This window comes from Protopterus annectens, chromosome 6.part1 (genome assembly GCF_019279795.1).
Source record: "Protopterus annectens isolate FY-2018-M chromosome 6.part1, PAN1.0, whole genome shotgun sequence".
NCBI classification, from domain to species: Eukaryota; Metazoa; Chordata; order Ceratodontiformes; family Protopteridae; genus Protopterus; species Protopterus annectens.
Genome location: NC_056738.1, coordinates 399,744,225 through 399,759,927, shown reverse-complemented (window position 1 = coordinate 399,759,927; position 15,703 = coordinate 399,744,225). Strand labels below are relative to the sequence as shown.

General features: G+C 39.8%; 1 protein-coding gene across 1 annotated transcript in view; it reads right to left on the bottom strand.

The window, feature by feature from the left end:
• The window catches only part of TRMT112 (tRNA methyltransferase activator subunit 11-2), a 45,128-nt gene extending 43,215 nt beyond the window's left edge, over positions 1–1,913 (bottom strand). The window contains exons 1-2 of the mRNA XM_044075812.1: positions 1,712–1,913; positions 334–435 (exon numbers count right to left, since the gene is read on the bottom strand). Of these exons, the coding sequence (XP_043931747.1) occupies positions 334–435; positions 1,712–1,786 (177 nt within the window). The 5' untranslated portion in view covers positions 1,787–1,913. The remainder of the gene's footprint in view (positions 1–333; positions 436–1,711) is intronic.
• Positions 1,914–15,703: the final 13,790 nt, after the last annotated feature.

Below are 15,703 nucleotides of genomic sequence, written 5' to 3'. Positions count from 1 at the left end.
GCATCTTGCAAAAAAAAAGATAAAGGTAACCATTTGCTATTCTTAGATCCAGCCCTGTACTACACCTGCACCCAGACCAATGAAGAAAACATTATTGCTTTAATGCAACTGGTACAATAATCCTAAAAGTGAAAACAACAACTAGACCAAGACCAAATATCTTGAGGCAATGTTTAACTTCCAAAGGAGTTGACCTATAATGCACATACACACTTAATCACAAAATATAAATGTTATGAACCCCATACAACATAGGTTAAAATATATTTGACTTACAGTGCTGGGGGTGAAAAAGGAAGGGCTAGAGTAAAAACAGTACAGAAAAGTACTTACACTTTCTGCAGCTTCTACCAGTACATTCCATTCTACCTTGGGAATCATTCGAGCAACAAATTCTGGATTAAAATCGATATTGTTCACTTTCAGCTCAGTGGCCTATGTAAGACGAATATTATATATAAGAGAGAAAGACAACCAAAAACATTGGAAATAAACTGCCAAAAAATAAAAACAAGTTAAAATGTTCTAGCAAATAATTCACAAATTAATTACAGTCAATCGTATTGTCACTGCAAATCATACTCCAATCTCTTGCTATGAGGCAACATATTATAAAAATTTCATTGAATGCATTCATGAAGTGAACTGTCGTTTAACAAAAGTGCCATAAAAATGTGTGGCACTCAGTCAGAGTAATTATTTATGCATTTGTTTACACAGTGGGGAGGAAATATTTTATTTACATTTTGTGACTGGGAGAAAAAATCATTGCTGCTACATTTTCCGGGCAAACCCTTTTCTGCTTCAGAGAACAGTCTCATTTTATAGCATTTTAGGGATATGTTTTTGATGAAATATTTACTAGAACATTCACTCAAACCTTAAAAGTGGGTACTTGTTTGTCATGGTCTCCTGATTCACTGCACCCATAATTATGTGACTTAGCCCACATAAAAAAAATCATTACCACATGGATACCCTACTGTGGATGGCTTTTGCAATAGATGTACTTAATGAGTGTTGTTTTAGATACACATAAATGTACAGCATTATCAACTAGCAATTGCAGCAGCAGCAGTATAACTTGCCTGCTGTACATTCAATTATTCATAATATTCCATCAGATCTGCTCAATGCCTCAACATACTTGTTAACTAATTTCAAGTGATCAAATACAAAAGGTCACACAATCCCATTTTCTGATACACATCAAACCATTCATTTTATTTTTTGTGTTGTCCTCCACACGTGTAAAAGCACAACATGACGTACAGCACGATAGCAAATAAAACAGCAACATGATCTTAAGTACAAAAAGTATTGCTTTATGAGCATAATAAACGTACAAAATCTCATGTTTTGAATAGTAATGAAAGGGTGACATGTTCTGAAATGAGAAAACAAAACTAACCTATCCACACACAATTTTCTTATTCATTAGTAATTTTATTTTTTGGCAAACTATTAACGGAGCCTGCAAGGAAAACACACACTTTGTATCCGTATATTTGACACAGTATCTAGAAAGACAGAACTCACAACAAACGATATACAGATGATCCAACAGTACTCCCTTTAAGCAATGAACTCTTCCAGCACATATTATTCCTGAGCAGCTAACAATATCTTCTACAACTTAAAAATCACGTGCTATGTATATTCCTACACGTCTACTTTCAAAAGAATAACAGTGATCTTACTCGTTATCTACCTTTAGAAGCAGAGGGTATCCCTTTGTTACACCTTTTACATGTGAAGTTAACATATTATGTGTGAACAGCTTCATCCTTCAGCTGTACTTCTTAAAATACAAACGACTCAGAAGTACGAGCGAGAAGCAATAATACACACATGTACTACTTGGACACGGCAATTTCCAACCAAAGTAATCGACTGACACTTTGATTTCCGAATATTGGTTCCGGGCAATCTTCGTTCCTATCATTATACATTGTTTGGAAACTGTGTCGATTGAAGCGCATTTAATTAATTATTTACGATGGGGGTAATGGCCTGACCCAGTGGTGCTCCACTTCTGTATTCAAGAATTGGGGATAAAGCCAAAAGTAATAGGGAACAAAGATCCCAAAATAAGGACAATGTTAAGTATAACTCGAATTCATTTTAAAATGGCAATAAGACCAGCACATTTTGCAACAACGTGCATTTGTCTTGTACGAAACGCTAATGCCTGGTATTACTGACTATAACCTTGAAAACAGATACATTAATCGCGATACAGTTAATAAAAAATAAAACGGATACACGGAGATCGTGCCTGCTCCACCTCACAAAACAGCAGTAATGCTTTCCCAACATTATTTACTGCAAAACCAAGTTCTCTCATAAATGGGCAAATATGCTACCTCTCCAACATTCGCAATCTTTCTAGGAGCTCCAACTTTATTAACTGTATCGCGATTAATGTACCTGTTTTCAAGGTTATAGTCAGTAATACCAGGCATTAGCGTTTCGTACAAGACAAATGCACGTTGTTGCAAAATGTGCTGGTCTTATTGCCATTTTAAAATGAATTCGAGTTATACTTAACATTGTCCTTATTTTGGGATCTTTGAAAAGTTGGAGCTCCTAGAAAGATTGCGAATGTTGGAGAGGTAGCATATTTGCCCATTTATGAGAGAACTTGGTTTTGCAGTAAATAATGTTGGGAAAGCATTACTGCTGTTTTGTGAGGTGGAGCAGGCACATGAGGTTATACCTCATACCATGCTTTTCGGCCCCCAAACTTGGACCCAACCACAAAAGGAGGGGGAGTATCAATATTCGTCAAAGATACCCACACCTCCAGGTTGGTGGCACAGCACGAAGCATCAGAGACTATCCATGTGCAACTAACTGTGGGTAAAACTGCCTTCCAGTTTATAGCCTGCTACAGACCACCCTCCCAAACACAGGAACCCCACTTGGCCTTCCTGAGAATACTGGAAAATATGAAGGTCTCTCCAAACACCATTATATTGGGCGACTTCAACTACCCAAACATAGACTGGGAGCATTACTCTAGCTCCAGCACCCTAGCCCAAAGGTTCCTAGAATTTATAAACTCAAATGCTATGGAACAACTTGTTACCACTCCCACAAGAGGGGAAAACATATTGGACCTGATCATCACCAACATGGAGACACTATGCTCCAGACCAGAAGTGTATCCCTCACTGGTAAGATCAGACCATAAACTAATCTCACTGGATATTCACATCCCGACCCCACCCCTTGCCCAGAAAACCACAGTGAAAAACTTCTCTAAAGCAAATTTCACACGCCTCAAAACCAAGGCGAAATCCTTCAAAGCCCCCGGGCCTGTGGAAAATACGGCCCAGACCGCAGAATCCTTTATAAACGCATTCTATGAACACCTTCAGGAATGCATGGATCATGCAATCCCAAATAAAACCAAGACCCAATCCTCCAAAGGCAGGCGTCCTGTCTGGTGGACCCCAGCCATAAACAAACTATACAATAGAAGGAGGAAGCTATTACATGATAGAGCAAAATCCCAAAAAGGGAAGGCATCTTTGATCAGTATTAGCAAAAAACTACGGGCACTCATAAAATCGTCTAAGGCCAGCTTCAAGAGAAAAATTGCACAGGACACTAAGAATAATCACAAGGCTTTCTTTAGTTATGTTAGGAACCTGGGTGGGAATTCCCAGATATGCTCAGAATTAGTCCAAAATGACAAAAAATACACCGAGCCCACAGACATTGCCAACATCCTAGCTGACAGGTTCAGTGCAAACTTCTCCCCCCTCTCCCCACCAAAAGGGCAAATATCTATCCCAACAGAGTGCTGCCCCCCCTGACATCTCAGATGCTCAGGTAAGTGCCGCCCTCTCCAAAGCAAAAAACACAGCATCAATGGGACCAGATGGTGTCCCGGGCTGCGTCCTACATGAACTCCAAGAAGAGCTAAACCCAAACATAAAACTACTGTTCAATCTTAGCCTTACTACAGGATATGTACCCAAAGAGTGGCGTACAGCAACAGTGGTCCCTCTCCACAAAGGTGGTGCCTCAACGGATCCTGGAAACTATCGCCCCATAAGCCTGACTAGCTTGGTCTGCAAAGCTATGGAAAGGATCATCATGGACCTCATAAATAAAGATATTGGCGACCTACAGACACTGGATCCTACCCAGTTTGACTTTGTTAAGGGCAGATCCTGCCTCTTAAACCTGGTCGATTTCTTTGAAACAGTCACCAAGGCCATTGACGAGGGGAAGGTGGTCCACACAGCCTACCTGGACCTCGCAAAAGCCTTCGATACAATACCCCACTCGGGCATTATAGATAAGCTCACCAGCTTAAATATAAACCCCTATGTCACTAGATGGGTTGCAAACTGGCTCAAGGACAGAACCCACATGGTTAGAATTGCTGGAGCCATGTCAGACTCCAAACCAGTTACAATTGGCATCCCACAAGGCTCAGTCCTGGGACCTCTCTTGTTCGGTATATATTTCTCGGTGGTACAGGCCAACACGGAAGGACTGTGGCTGACCAAGTTCGCAGATGACTGCAAACTGGGCACCATAATCAACTCTCCAGCCGACACAAGCATCCTCCAAAAGGGCCTCATAGAAACAGACAACTGGTGCCAGAGCCATGGCCTCAAACTAAACGCCAAAAAGTGTATAGTCATCCCCTTTGGCAAAAACAAAGTGCCCACAAATTACCACATAGGTGGTAATCCATTAAGTACAGAAGAAGTCATTAGGGACCTGGGGACCCAAGTTGATAGCAATCTCTCATTTGACAACCACGTGGCCAAAGTGGTTAGAAAAACATTTTATATAGCCCACCTAATCATGAAGGGATTCACATCTAGATCACGGGAGGTCATCGTACCTCTTTATTCATCCCTCATCAGGCCCATAATTGAGTACAATGCCCCTTTTGGGATGTACCTTACCAGACACCTGCAGCAACTGGAAAGACCCCAAAAGTACCTCACCAAGAGGATCAAAGGGCTCAAACAGATGCCATATGCTGCCCGGTTAAAGAAACTCCAGCTCTACTCAGTGGCATACCGCCTGCTCAGAGGCGATCTGTGCCTGACGTATAAAGCCATGTCCAACCCGGAATTAATGGACATGCTGCACCTCAGAAAATCCAAATCCCATCGAGCTACGCGCTTGAGAGACTTGAACCTCAGCACTGAAATAAATAGGACATGCTGGAGGGACAGATTCATAACCCAGAGGCTCCCTTCACTCTGGAATAAAATCCCAGTCCAAGTTAGGCAGAGTCCCACATTGACTTTCTTCAAGAGGAATCTTGATGAGTGGATGGGAGATCGTAGGTTTACCCCGGCTATCACTTCTGTGTCACTGTTAGACAGAGGCACAGTATACTAACCTCAAAAAAAGGCATAGCAAAATTAATTTAAAATGGGTGGCGAAAGCCAAACACACTCTGGCTAGGCTTATAAATGCCCTAGGGCAGATAGCCTAGTATGAACATCTTATTCTATAGTCAGACTTTGTCTTGCAACTGAATTGTGCCCCCAGTTACTTATACAACTCTTTGGAGCACGTTCACTTTTTTTTGGGAATCCCTTCTAAATAAATTGTTTCTTACTACTTGTCTTGTAAAAAGCATAGCCTTCTCTTCAAAATAGTCTGAAGACCAACATTTTCAAATCCCTTATTTTTTTTCAGAATAAAAACGTCTTGTGCCACTGTTCCACAGTCTGACATAATCTTGCCGTGGAATCAGGCTTCCAAGTTCTTAGATCGCTGCATCCATTTTTTCATGCACCAATTTCATACATCTCAACTGCACAGATTTTCGCAGAATGTTCACATTTTTGCCTCGGATTTTTGGTCCATTTTTCATAAAATTGTGGTTTTCTGGCAAATTAGTGTCAAATCATTAACAGCTGATGTTAGAACATAATGACAGACATTTCAGTTTCAGACTTCATACCCTTCGGAAAATTTATCCTAATGCAAAACCTGTTCTATCAACTTAAGTTTGTAAGAGTAATATTTAAAAAAGTCCCTGTTTTGGGGCCTTTGCCCCGTTGTCCCACTTTTATTTATATCTTTGTCCAGATTTCTTGATCTAGGTTTCAGAGGTATGTGCACCATCTGTTACTAAATAGCTTTATAACACTTTCCTCAGAACAAAGAATGGCCAGTTGATTTAACGATAAAGGCACAATACACCAAATGTTAGATAAATGGCCAGACACATGCATCTATTGTCAACTGAGATAAAGTCTTAAGTTATTCAGTCTTTATAATTATTATTATCATGCCATCATAATTTTTTGAAATGATCATAAATGCATAAGGGGCAGGTTTATAAGGCAGTGATTAGATGGTTGACTTAATAACAAATTGAAACATTTGACATCTTTTTCTGGATAACCTTCTGTGGTATACAGAACCTTGCTATTCTGCTGTGTGACACCTCTAAGCATGTGTAAAAGCAAACCAGGATCTATTACAAAATGTTACTGCACAAGACCACAATGTTTAGATAACACATATAAAGAGTACATATGGCCTTCTTGTGATTTCTTTCTGAATGCACTGAATCAGTGAGAAGAAATAATGATCAGGCAATAAAAGTAATTGCACTGAAGCAAGAAGGGCTCTTTTGGAGTCAAGTTCAGCATATGAGGAAAACAACTGAACAGTATTTCCTTGTAAGTGCTATTTCTGAAGATAAGCATGTGCTGGTATTGCTGAGTGTGATGGAATCTTCTATAGATGGATATGGACTACTGCAAATTTGGTTCAGCCATTGAAATGAAAAGATAAAAGTTACAACCAAATTAACAAAATGTTGAGGGGACATTTTGAGCCCAAGCCATAGATCGTAGCAAAAAAAAAAAAAAGTGCCTTAATTATTGCAATCAGAAAGCAAATGGAATTGTTACATAGCATACCGCACAACTGAAAATGGTGCAGATTTGAATGAAGCACAAACATGTAGAGTCATTATTGGATTTCATAGCGAAATTTTCTTTTTTTAGGTCCTTTTATTCTGGGTTACCCCACCTGGCTTGTCAACTATGAAGCCTCCATGTATTTGTACTCAAACCCATTTTTTCCCTAGCGGTGGGGATCTTCCATCAGATCCTGAGGGATAGAATTGTCTGAAGGAGCCATCATCCAGGCAAACTTCATGAATTTTGTTGCTTTCACTGGCTTTCCAGCCATGAGTGCTTTTTACATAAATAACCCTAACCCCCCCACCCCTTTGGGTGATGAAATGGGCACCTATGTCACTACAGGGACCACCATTTGCCATTCTATCAGCTTCATATCATGGTCTCCCACACATGGATATCAAGGGCTACCATCACAAGTGTTGGTGGTCATGCCCACATTATCTCTGCAGTTATCCCCACTCAAGATTATGTCCCCACCCTCCAGTAAGGATCATATCCAGGTGTGGCAGCTAATGGGTTGTTGCTCATGCTTAAACTCAACAACATTTCTGGGCAAGGTGTGGCAGCCCTGGGGATAGTGTGGTGGAACTGACCATTGCTTAAACACATATCCGAGTTCAACCAAGGTGAGTATGGCAGGATTTGGAGAGGGACTGTGAGGGAGTGGGAGTACAGCTGTTAGGTTTAGGGAATGACTGAGGGATTTAAGATTAGATTCAGGTAGTGGGCCGGGAGTTTAGATTTAGGGAGTAGGAGAAGAGTATTATAGTTAGGGTGTAATAGGAAAATTTAAATTTAGAGAACATGAATGGAGTTTTAGAATTCAGGTTTAGGTTTATGGAGTGGAAGGGGGGGGGTTAGGTTTAGTGAGCTATCAGGGAATTAAGCTTTAGGGAGTGGGAGGCATACCTTTCAATTATCCCTGATTTTGAAGAGTGCCCCTGATTTTGCCTTATATTTTTGACCTTTTCCACATATTTTTTTCTGGTAAATCTCTGAGGATTATAAAGCTGGTTAACTTCGCTGACTTTTAACTTGGCAGAGTTGTAAGTATCCCAGTTCTCTACTTTTAACTCCACGCATTTTTCAGTTGGAAGATGTCAGACTTCTAGGAAATAATTGTTGAAGATAGGCATTTATTGGGCATTTTATACTATGTATATATATATATATATATATATATATATATATATATATATATATATATGTGTGTGTGTGTGTGTGTGTATGTATATATAGCTGGTTCTTTATAAGCTGTCAAAAAGCAAAAAAAAAAAAATATATATATATATATTTATATATATATATATATGTGTGTGTGTGTGTGTGTGTATGTATATATATATATATATATATATATATATATATATATATATATATATATATATATATATTTGCTTTTTGACAGCTTAAAAAGAACCAGCTATTATTACAACACCTAACTTAATACAGAAACACTGCACGACATTTACTATCTGGGTTCTGAAATGCCATTTTGTGACAGTAAGTTAGGAGAGTGAATGTCAACAACTGTAATACTCCAGAGCAGTTAACGAAATAATAAAACTGTATATAGCTGGCTAAAAAGGCAACAATTACACAGCGCCCTCAAGCGTGTATCAGTAAAACATTTTACACACGCTTGGATCATTGTCATTATACTGTGTGTAGCTGTAATTGTGAAGGAAAGGTTGACAGACAGGATCAGACAGGAGTCTCCATGGACTATGATGTTTGCTGATGACATTGTGATCTGTAGGGAGAGTAGGGAACCGATTGAGAGGACCCTGGAGAGGTGGAGATAGGTTTGCCACCTTTTCAAATGCCCAAAGTGGGACATTTTTGGTGCAAATGTCAAGATTTTGCAGGGCGAAACATACCCATGGCCAGTACAAAGGACGGAATGTCAATTTTTTGCCTAAATAAAAGTTTATTCTTGTAGCATTTTTGTTGCTTATTCTGTTTCTTATAACATTTAGGTGTTTCAGATACAGAATAACTGTTTTATGCAGCTATTACATAAAATATAAAAAATAATATTGTCCTAAAAATCTCAGGACATTGCCATTTTTACAATTTTTTTGCAGGACACAACTGCCCAAAGAGGGACTGTCCCTCACAAAGTGGGACAGGTGGTAACCCTAGGTGGAGATGTGCTGTAGAGAGGAAAGGAATGAACTTCAGCAGAACTAAGGCAGAGTATATATGTGTGAAGGATGCAGAGAGTAGAGTTGTCGAAGGTGGATGAAATGGTGTGATACTTGGATCAACAGTTTAGAGTAATGGTGAGTATGGAAGGGAAGGGAGGTGAAGAAGAGAGTACAGGCAGGGTGGAGTGGGTGGAGAAAAGTGTCAGGAGTGATTTGTGACAGACAGGTACCAGTAAGAGTGAAAAGGAAAGCCTACAAGAGGGTAGTGAGACCAGCTATGTTATATGGGTTGGAGACTGTGGCTTTGACAAAAAGGCAGGTGTCAGAGCTGGAGTTGACAGAGTTAAAGATGTTAAGATTTGCGTTGGGTGTGACATGGATGGACAGCATTTGGAATCAGTATATTAGAGGGGCAGCTCAGGTTGGATGGTTTGGAGACAAAGCCAGAGAGGCAAGATTGCGTTGGCTTGGACATGTTCTGAGGAGGGATGCTGGGTATATTGGGAAAAGGATGCTAAGGATGGAGCTGCCAGGTAACAGGAAGAGAGGAAGGCCTAAGATAAGGTTTATGGATGTGGTGAGAGAGGATATGCAGGTGGTTGATGTGACAGAGCAAGGTGCAAAGGGCAGGAAGAAATAGAAACAGATGATCCACTGTGACAACCCCTAACGGGAACACCCGAAAGAAGAAGAAGTAACTTTCAGACAATGAGTAGTTGAGTAATACAAACTGTTTGTGTAGGATGAGTATATTTATTTTGAAGTTTTACTTTTTTAGTGACGCTTTTGCCGTGGTGGTACAGCGGTAGCGTTGTTACCTCACAGCAAGAGGTACTCCCATTCGATTCGCTGCTTGGTTGGGAGTGCCTTCTGTGTAGAGTCTGCATGTCCTCCCCGTGGTTGGGGAGCGTTCGAAAGACATGCATGCGTAAATGGGCGTGCCTTCGTTAAAGGTTGGGTGTCGAGCTGGCACCTCGGCGTTTCGTAAAAATCTACTGCCAATCATTAGCGGACCGGAGTTCTGCTGTGGTGACCCCTCACCGGGAAAAAGCTGAAAGACAAAAAACAACAACTTTTTTAGTGATGCTTTTATAAGTTTTGATATTTTTTATTGACTTTCTTCCATTAGTTGCAGATTGCTGAACTGTGACATTGGTACTTCCACTTTCTCCTTTGAGATGCGAATTTAAAGGTAGTCTTTGAGAAAATTTGAGGTTTGGTACTATGGGTTAGTGTTTTACTAGCCCTTTTATTATTTTATTTGTTGAACTTACTTGGAGTGCTGGGAAGTCTGGGCAGAAAGATCCAATGTGTAAAGGACTGAATTTGTGAGGTAGGTGTCATGCAACATTCCCACTTCCGATATTGTAATAAGAAATGGACACGAGGCTGTGTGAATTTTTCCAAACTGGATATGTAGTTTTTTTTGAGGGGGGGTGATTTTCCTGCTACACACGCACACACACACACACACACACACACACACACACACACACACACACACACACACACACACACACACACACACACACACACACACACACACACACAAGCATGCACACACACACACACGCACAACAATTACTACAGAACTATTAATTGTAGTACACCCCAATTTAAATCATTATCCACCGCATTTGGAATTAATCATATTAAAGTTTAAGATGAGCTCTTCCAAGTAACATAGTTTCCAAATCACCCCCTTTCAACAACTTTGGACTGAGCATTGACCTTTAATGAATCTTCCATGGAAGTGTAGAGCAACTTGCACAGTACACAGATATTGCACAGCTATAGTATTAGTCAGGATAGTCATCCTAATGTCACTGAAAGGCTCTCTTTTCCTTAGTCTAAAATTACTTTGCATTTTTCAGATTTATACCTGATGTTCACAGTAAGACGTTGTCCTGTTCGATTCTCAGCTAGAGCATCTTCTCTGTGTGGAGACATGCGTGAATGGGCGTGCCAAGGATGTGCGTCAGAGCTAGCAACTCTGCACGTAAAAATCTACTGCCAATCATTAGCAGACCAGAGCTCCGCTGTGGCGACCCCTAACTGGGAAAAGCCGAAAGACACAACAACATACCTGATGTTCATTGCAATAATAACACATAGCATTAACCACCCCTTTGGCATGACAAGCAAATTTCATTGTTATTTACAATCTTTCCATTTACTGTTATTCCCTTGTAATTGTTTATTATAGGACAAACCACATTTCTACCACAAGAGACTGTTCCTTTAGAAAAATTATCCGGATTAAAAAGTTAAAGAAAAGATACCGACAGTCAACCTATCTGCTGTACTTCTGTCTTTATTGTAGGAAAACAAATCAGGTATGGTTGGAAATAATATTTTTTAAGATGTGGCATCAGAAACTTAATAGGTAGCACACTTACTTTTGGTGTTGGAAAATCAATAGGCTGTGGGTTGTATTCCCATGCCAGGTACTTGGATCAGTTTCTCTTCACTAATGCTACAGTGCGGTAGCGGTGCTGCACTCCTGAGTGTGCTGCCCTTTGGATGAGATGTTAAAGAGAGATGCCGTCTGCCTCAGTTGTTGGAAGCTCAGGTAAATGTAAAAGATTCCACAGCATTTATTGAAAAGGAGACGTTCCATGGTTCCCTGTCCAATTTTCCTCTAGTTAGTATGAGTACTACCTCAGGTCTCCCCGAAAAGAGGGCACTGGTTTAGTGGGACTAACCTGGTCAACAAAGAATAAAGTAATAGTTCAAAGCTAGGGATCATTGGTAACCATGACCCAAAACGAGGTTTTTGAGCAAAATGGAAAAATGTTTGGCATTAACAATAGATTGTCAATGAAATGGATTACAAAGGGTTGGGCAAGCACCTGGCAGTCTTTGGATATGTGGTGCTTTCTGAAAAATACACACCCTGAGTTCCTTACTGCACTTTTAAAATAGACATCGGTATTTTTTTTCAGGTTGAATTTTAGATGTAGTAGTTTGTTTGGAAATCATATGTTTTGTTGTGCATTTTAATGTAAAATAGCTCCTCCACTCATTTAACTATTTGATTACTAAGCAGGGTTATAACTTTTCAAGTATATATGAAATGTTGGCAATTATTCTGGTATGAAATGTTTGGTATAGTCATTTAAGGGGCCTTTCTGATAAATTGTCTGCTGTTGCATGGTCCTCTTTGCAAACAGGTGCTAACTTTGCACAACATCTCATCTGGGTTGGTGCCAGAGCCATGGGCTCAGGCTCAATGCCAAGAAATGTGTAGTTATCCCCTTTGAGAAAAAAACATCTACTCATAAATTACCACATAGGTAGCAGTACACTAAACACCGAAAGTGTGATAGGAGACTTAGGGACACAGGTGGACAGTGGTCTCACCTTCGATAACCACATCGCCACAACAGTCAGGAAATCCTTCTTAGTGGCACACCTCATCACTAAGGGCTTTTCATCCAGAAAAAAGGAGGTCATTGTCCCACTGTACTTATCCCTCATTAGACCTATTATAGAATACAACACCCCGTTTGGTATGTATCTCTCAAGACATCTGCAACAACTGGAAAGGCCGCAGAAATACCTCACTAAAAGAATCACAGGCCTAAAGCAGATGCCATATGCTGACCATCTAAAAAAACTCCACCTATACTCTGTTGCATATCGTCTGCTAAGAGGCGATCTTTGCTTAACATACAAAGCCATGTCAAACCGAGAGCTGTTGGACATGCTACACTTAAAGAAATCCCAATCCCTCAGAGACACACGCTCTAGGGATCTAAACCTTGTCATCACAGTGAACAAAACATGCTGGAGGGATAGGTGCCTGACTCAGAGACTCCCCAGACTCTGGAATAGACTGCCCATACATGTCAAGCAGACCGCTTCTTTGGCCCTCTTCAAAAGGAACCTTGATGATTGGATGGGAGATAAGAAATTCACCCCGGGGATCATGTCAGACAGGGGTCCAGGGAAGTAAATACTGTGGGAAGAAATAGCCAGGGAATTGTTATGGCTAGGCTTGTATAGGCCCTAGGGCCGATAGCCTAGTACCAACCTATGAACCTATGAACCTATAGTCAGTCAATAATGCCAGGCATTAGAGTTTCATACTTATTATTCTTCACAAAATGCATGTTGATGTAAAAACCTGTTATACTATTAGCCTTTTAATAGAGTTAGAGTAATATTAACAATTGTCCCTGATTTTGGTCCTTTGTCCCCCCTTATTTTTGTCTTTCTCCAGCATTCTTAAGCAAAAATAGTTGCGGTATATCAGGAGGAGAGTTTTAAAATGAGACAGTGATCAGAAATTTAGTTTTAGGGATCAGATGGCGAGATTTAGGGTTAGGGAGTGATTGGGAAATTTAGATTTAAGGAGTGGGAAGGGAGTTTAGAGTTAAGGAGTGAGGTTTCTGGTTAAGGACTAGGTGGGAGTTTTAGGGTTAGAGTCAGGGTTCTGGGATGGCTATGTAGTTTATTATGATCAGGCTGTGGGAGGAGTATGTAATTAAAGAGAAGTGAGCTAGTGGGAGCTGGGCATTTGCTCTTTCATGCAGGAGGCATGACAGCTGCAAGCTTCTAGCATTTAAGTGCATGTAGTAGACCCACATTTTATAGCATAAATTAATTGTAATTTATGATGCTCTGCAGCTGATAAACACGAAAGTTGAATGGGAGGCTGGCTTCCCATTGAAGGCATAGCTTCTTCTTGACCCCCTTCTCTTCAAACTCCTATGCCAAGACACACCATCCCCATAACTATGAAACTAACCCACACTATAACCTAAAAAGCCAATCCACTAATGGGCCCACTCTCATAAGTCCACCACTAAACTTCATTCCACAGACCATAGCTTCTCTTTTCTTGCTCCTAAACTGTGGGAATCTTTGCTTTTTGATCTTACTGAAATTGGAGACTACAACCAGTTCAGACAATAGTTCAAACAATACCTAACTGAATAATATAAGTGCACATGTCAGAACACAGACTATACCACTTAACTCCCATGGTTGTAGTGTTACATTAATCTCAGAGAACCTTGGCTGCTTAATCTCCTAACCTCTCCAGCTTATAAACTTATACCTACTGTTCCACATTTGCCCTGTCCATTCCCTAATATATATCTAATATCCACTTCTCCTATTATTAACTCTTTTATTGTAGCTCTTAGTATTCTACAATTTCTTCTTTTTTCATTGAGAAAACCTTCCTCCATATTTGTATGTATTATGTCCGTTCTTTTGGCTGGACCACATTTACCTCACTTATAACATTATACATTGTATTAATCCCAATTATACTTCTTGTTAAACTTTCTTGCAAATATTTGTATATATTTTTCCATCTACATTATGTTGTTATGTCACTATACTATATAATTTTGTTTTACCTTTAATATTACTTTACTGTTGATACTCTGTATGTAACCCAAGCTGAGCCTACAAATGATTATATTTGATCAGTGTACTGCCCCAGGAAACAAAGTACATTAAATAAATAAATTCCAATCTACATTACATTTTAGATTTCAAGGATGATCAAGCAGCACACATTCTGTTCATTTGTCACATACTTTATTTGCCAACCTCTGCCAACCTGATTAAGAAGAATATACTTTTTGTGTGTATTTTGTGTTTTTGTTTTTTAAGATTCTGCTTTCATTCACGTATTTCCTTTTCATCTCCTGAGCATAATCCTCCCCATTCTAGCAAAATACTAACTTTACTGTTTTCTAGCTGAATGACTATTAAAGGTCTTGTCTCATTCCCAACAAGAAGGCTTTGTCCATGTAGACACACCAAGATGGCCTTCTCTTCAACAAAGCATCATTTTACCCTACTAGAATTCCACTCTCTATTCCATCTGTACATGCACCTAAATCATATTTGTTTTTTTATTAGTCTGGTAACTGGGCAGAGAGAGCTAGTCTAGAGAATTGTTTATAGCTTTAGACACACACACACACACACACACACACACACACACACACACACACACACACACGCACGCACACACGCACGCACGCACGCACGCACAGTCTCTGTCTCTCTATGGGACCTGCAACACAGTGAGTGATACTACAATACATTAAAAAGAAAGGCACACATGAGGAAAATCAACATAACGACTGTAAGGCCCTTGATAGAAATCTAGGTTTAGTATCTTTAATGATGCTTATAATTTATTTATTTATGTTTCCTGATTCAGATAACATGAGAGTAAAATCAATGAGAAGTCATTGTTATTTTTACATTTCAGGCATCAATGGGTGAGCTAAAATATAGCATATAATAAACAGCGTATACTTTATACTTGTGTAGGGTGGAGGAGGAAAAGGAATTAAAAAGATAAGTGATAGAGATTTTAATGGAAATCTCAACAAGCAAGCAACAGTGGCCTGTTTATGTGATGCAGAGTGATAAAACCTTGACTGCACCATAGCTGACCCAAATTCAACTAACTGTTCAAATTCTGGAAGAACTGGGAGGAGAAGATGGGAGTAAGTGGCTGATGCTGATTTGTCCATCATAAGGTGAGGGAGTGGTGGTTCCAGTTGTCCAGTCCCCACATTTCCAGGCAATGATTACAACCACAGAAAAAGGATTAACTAAGTCAAGCCAAGCTGTTGATAGTTGTCCTCTTCA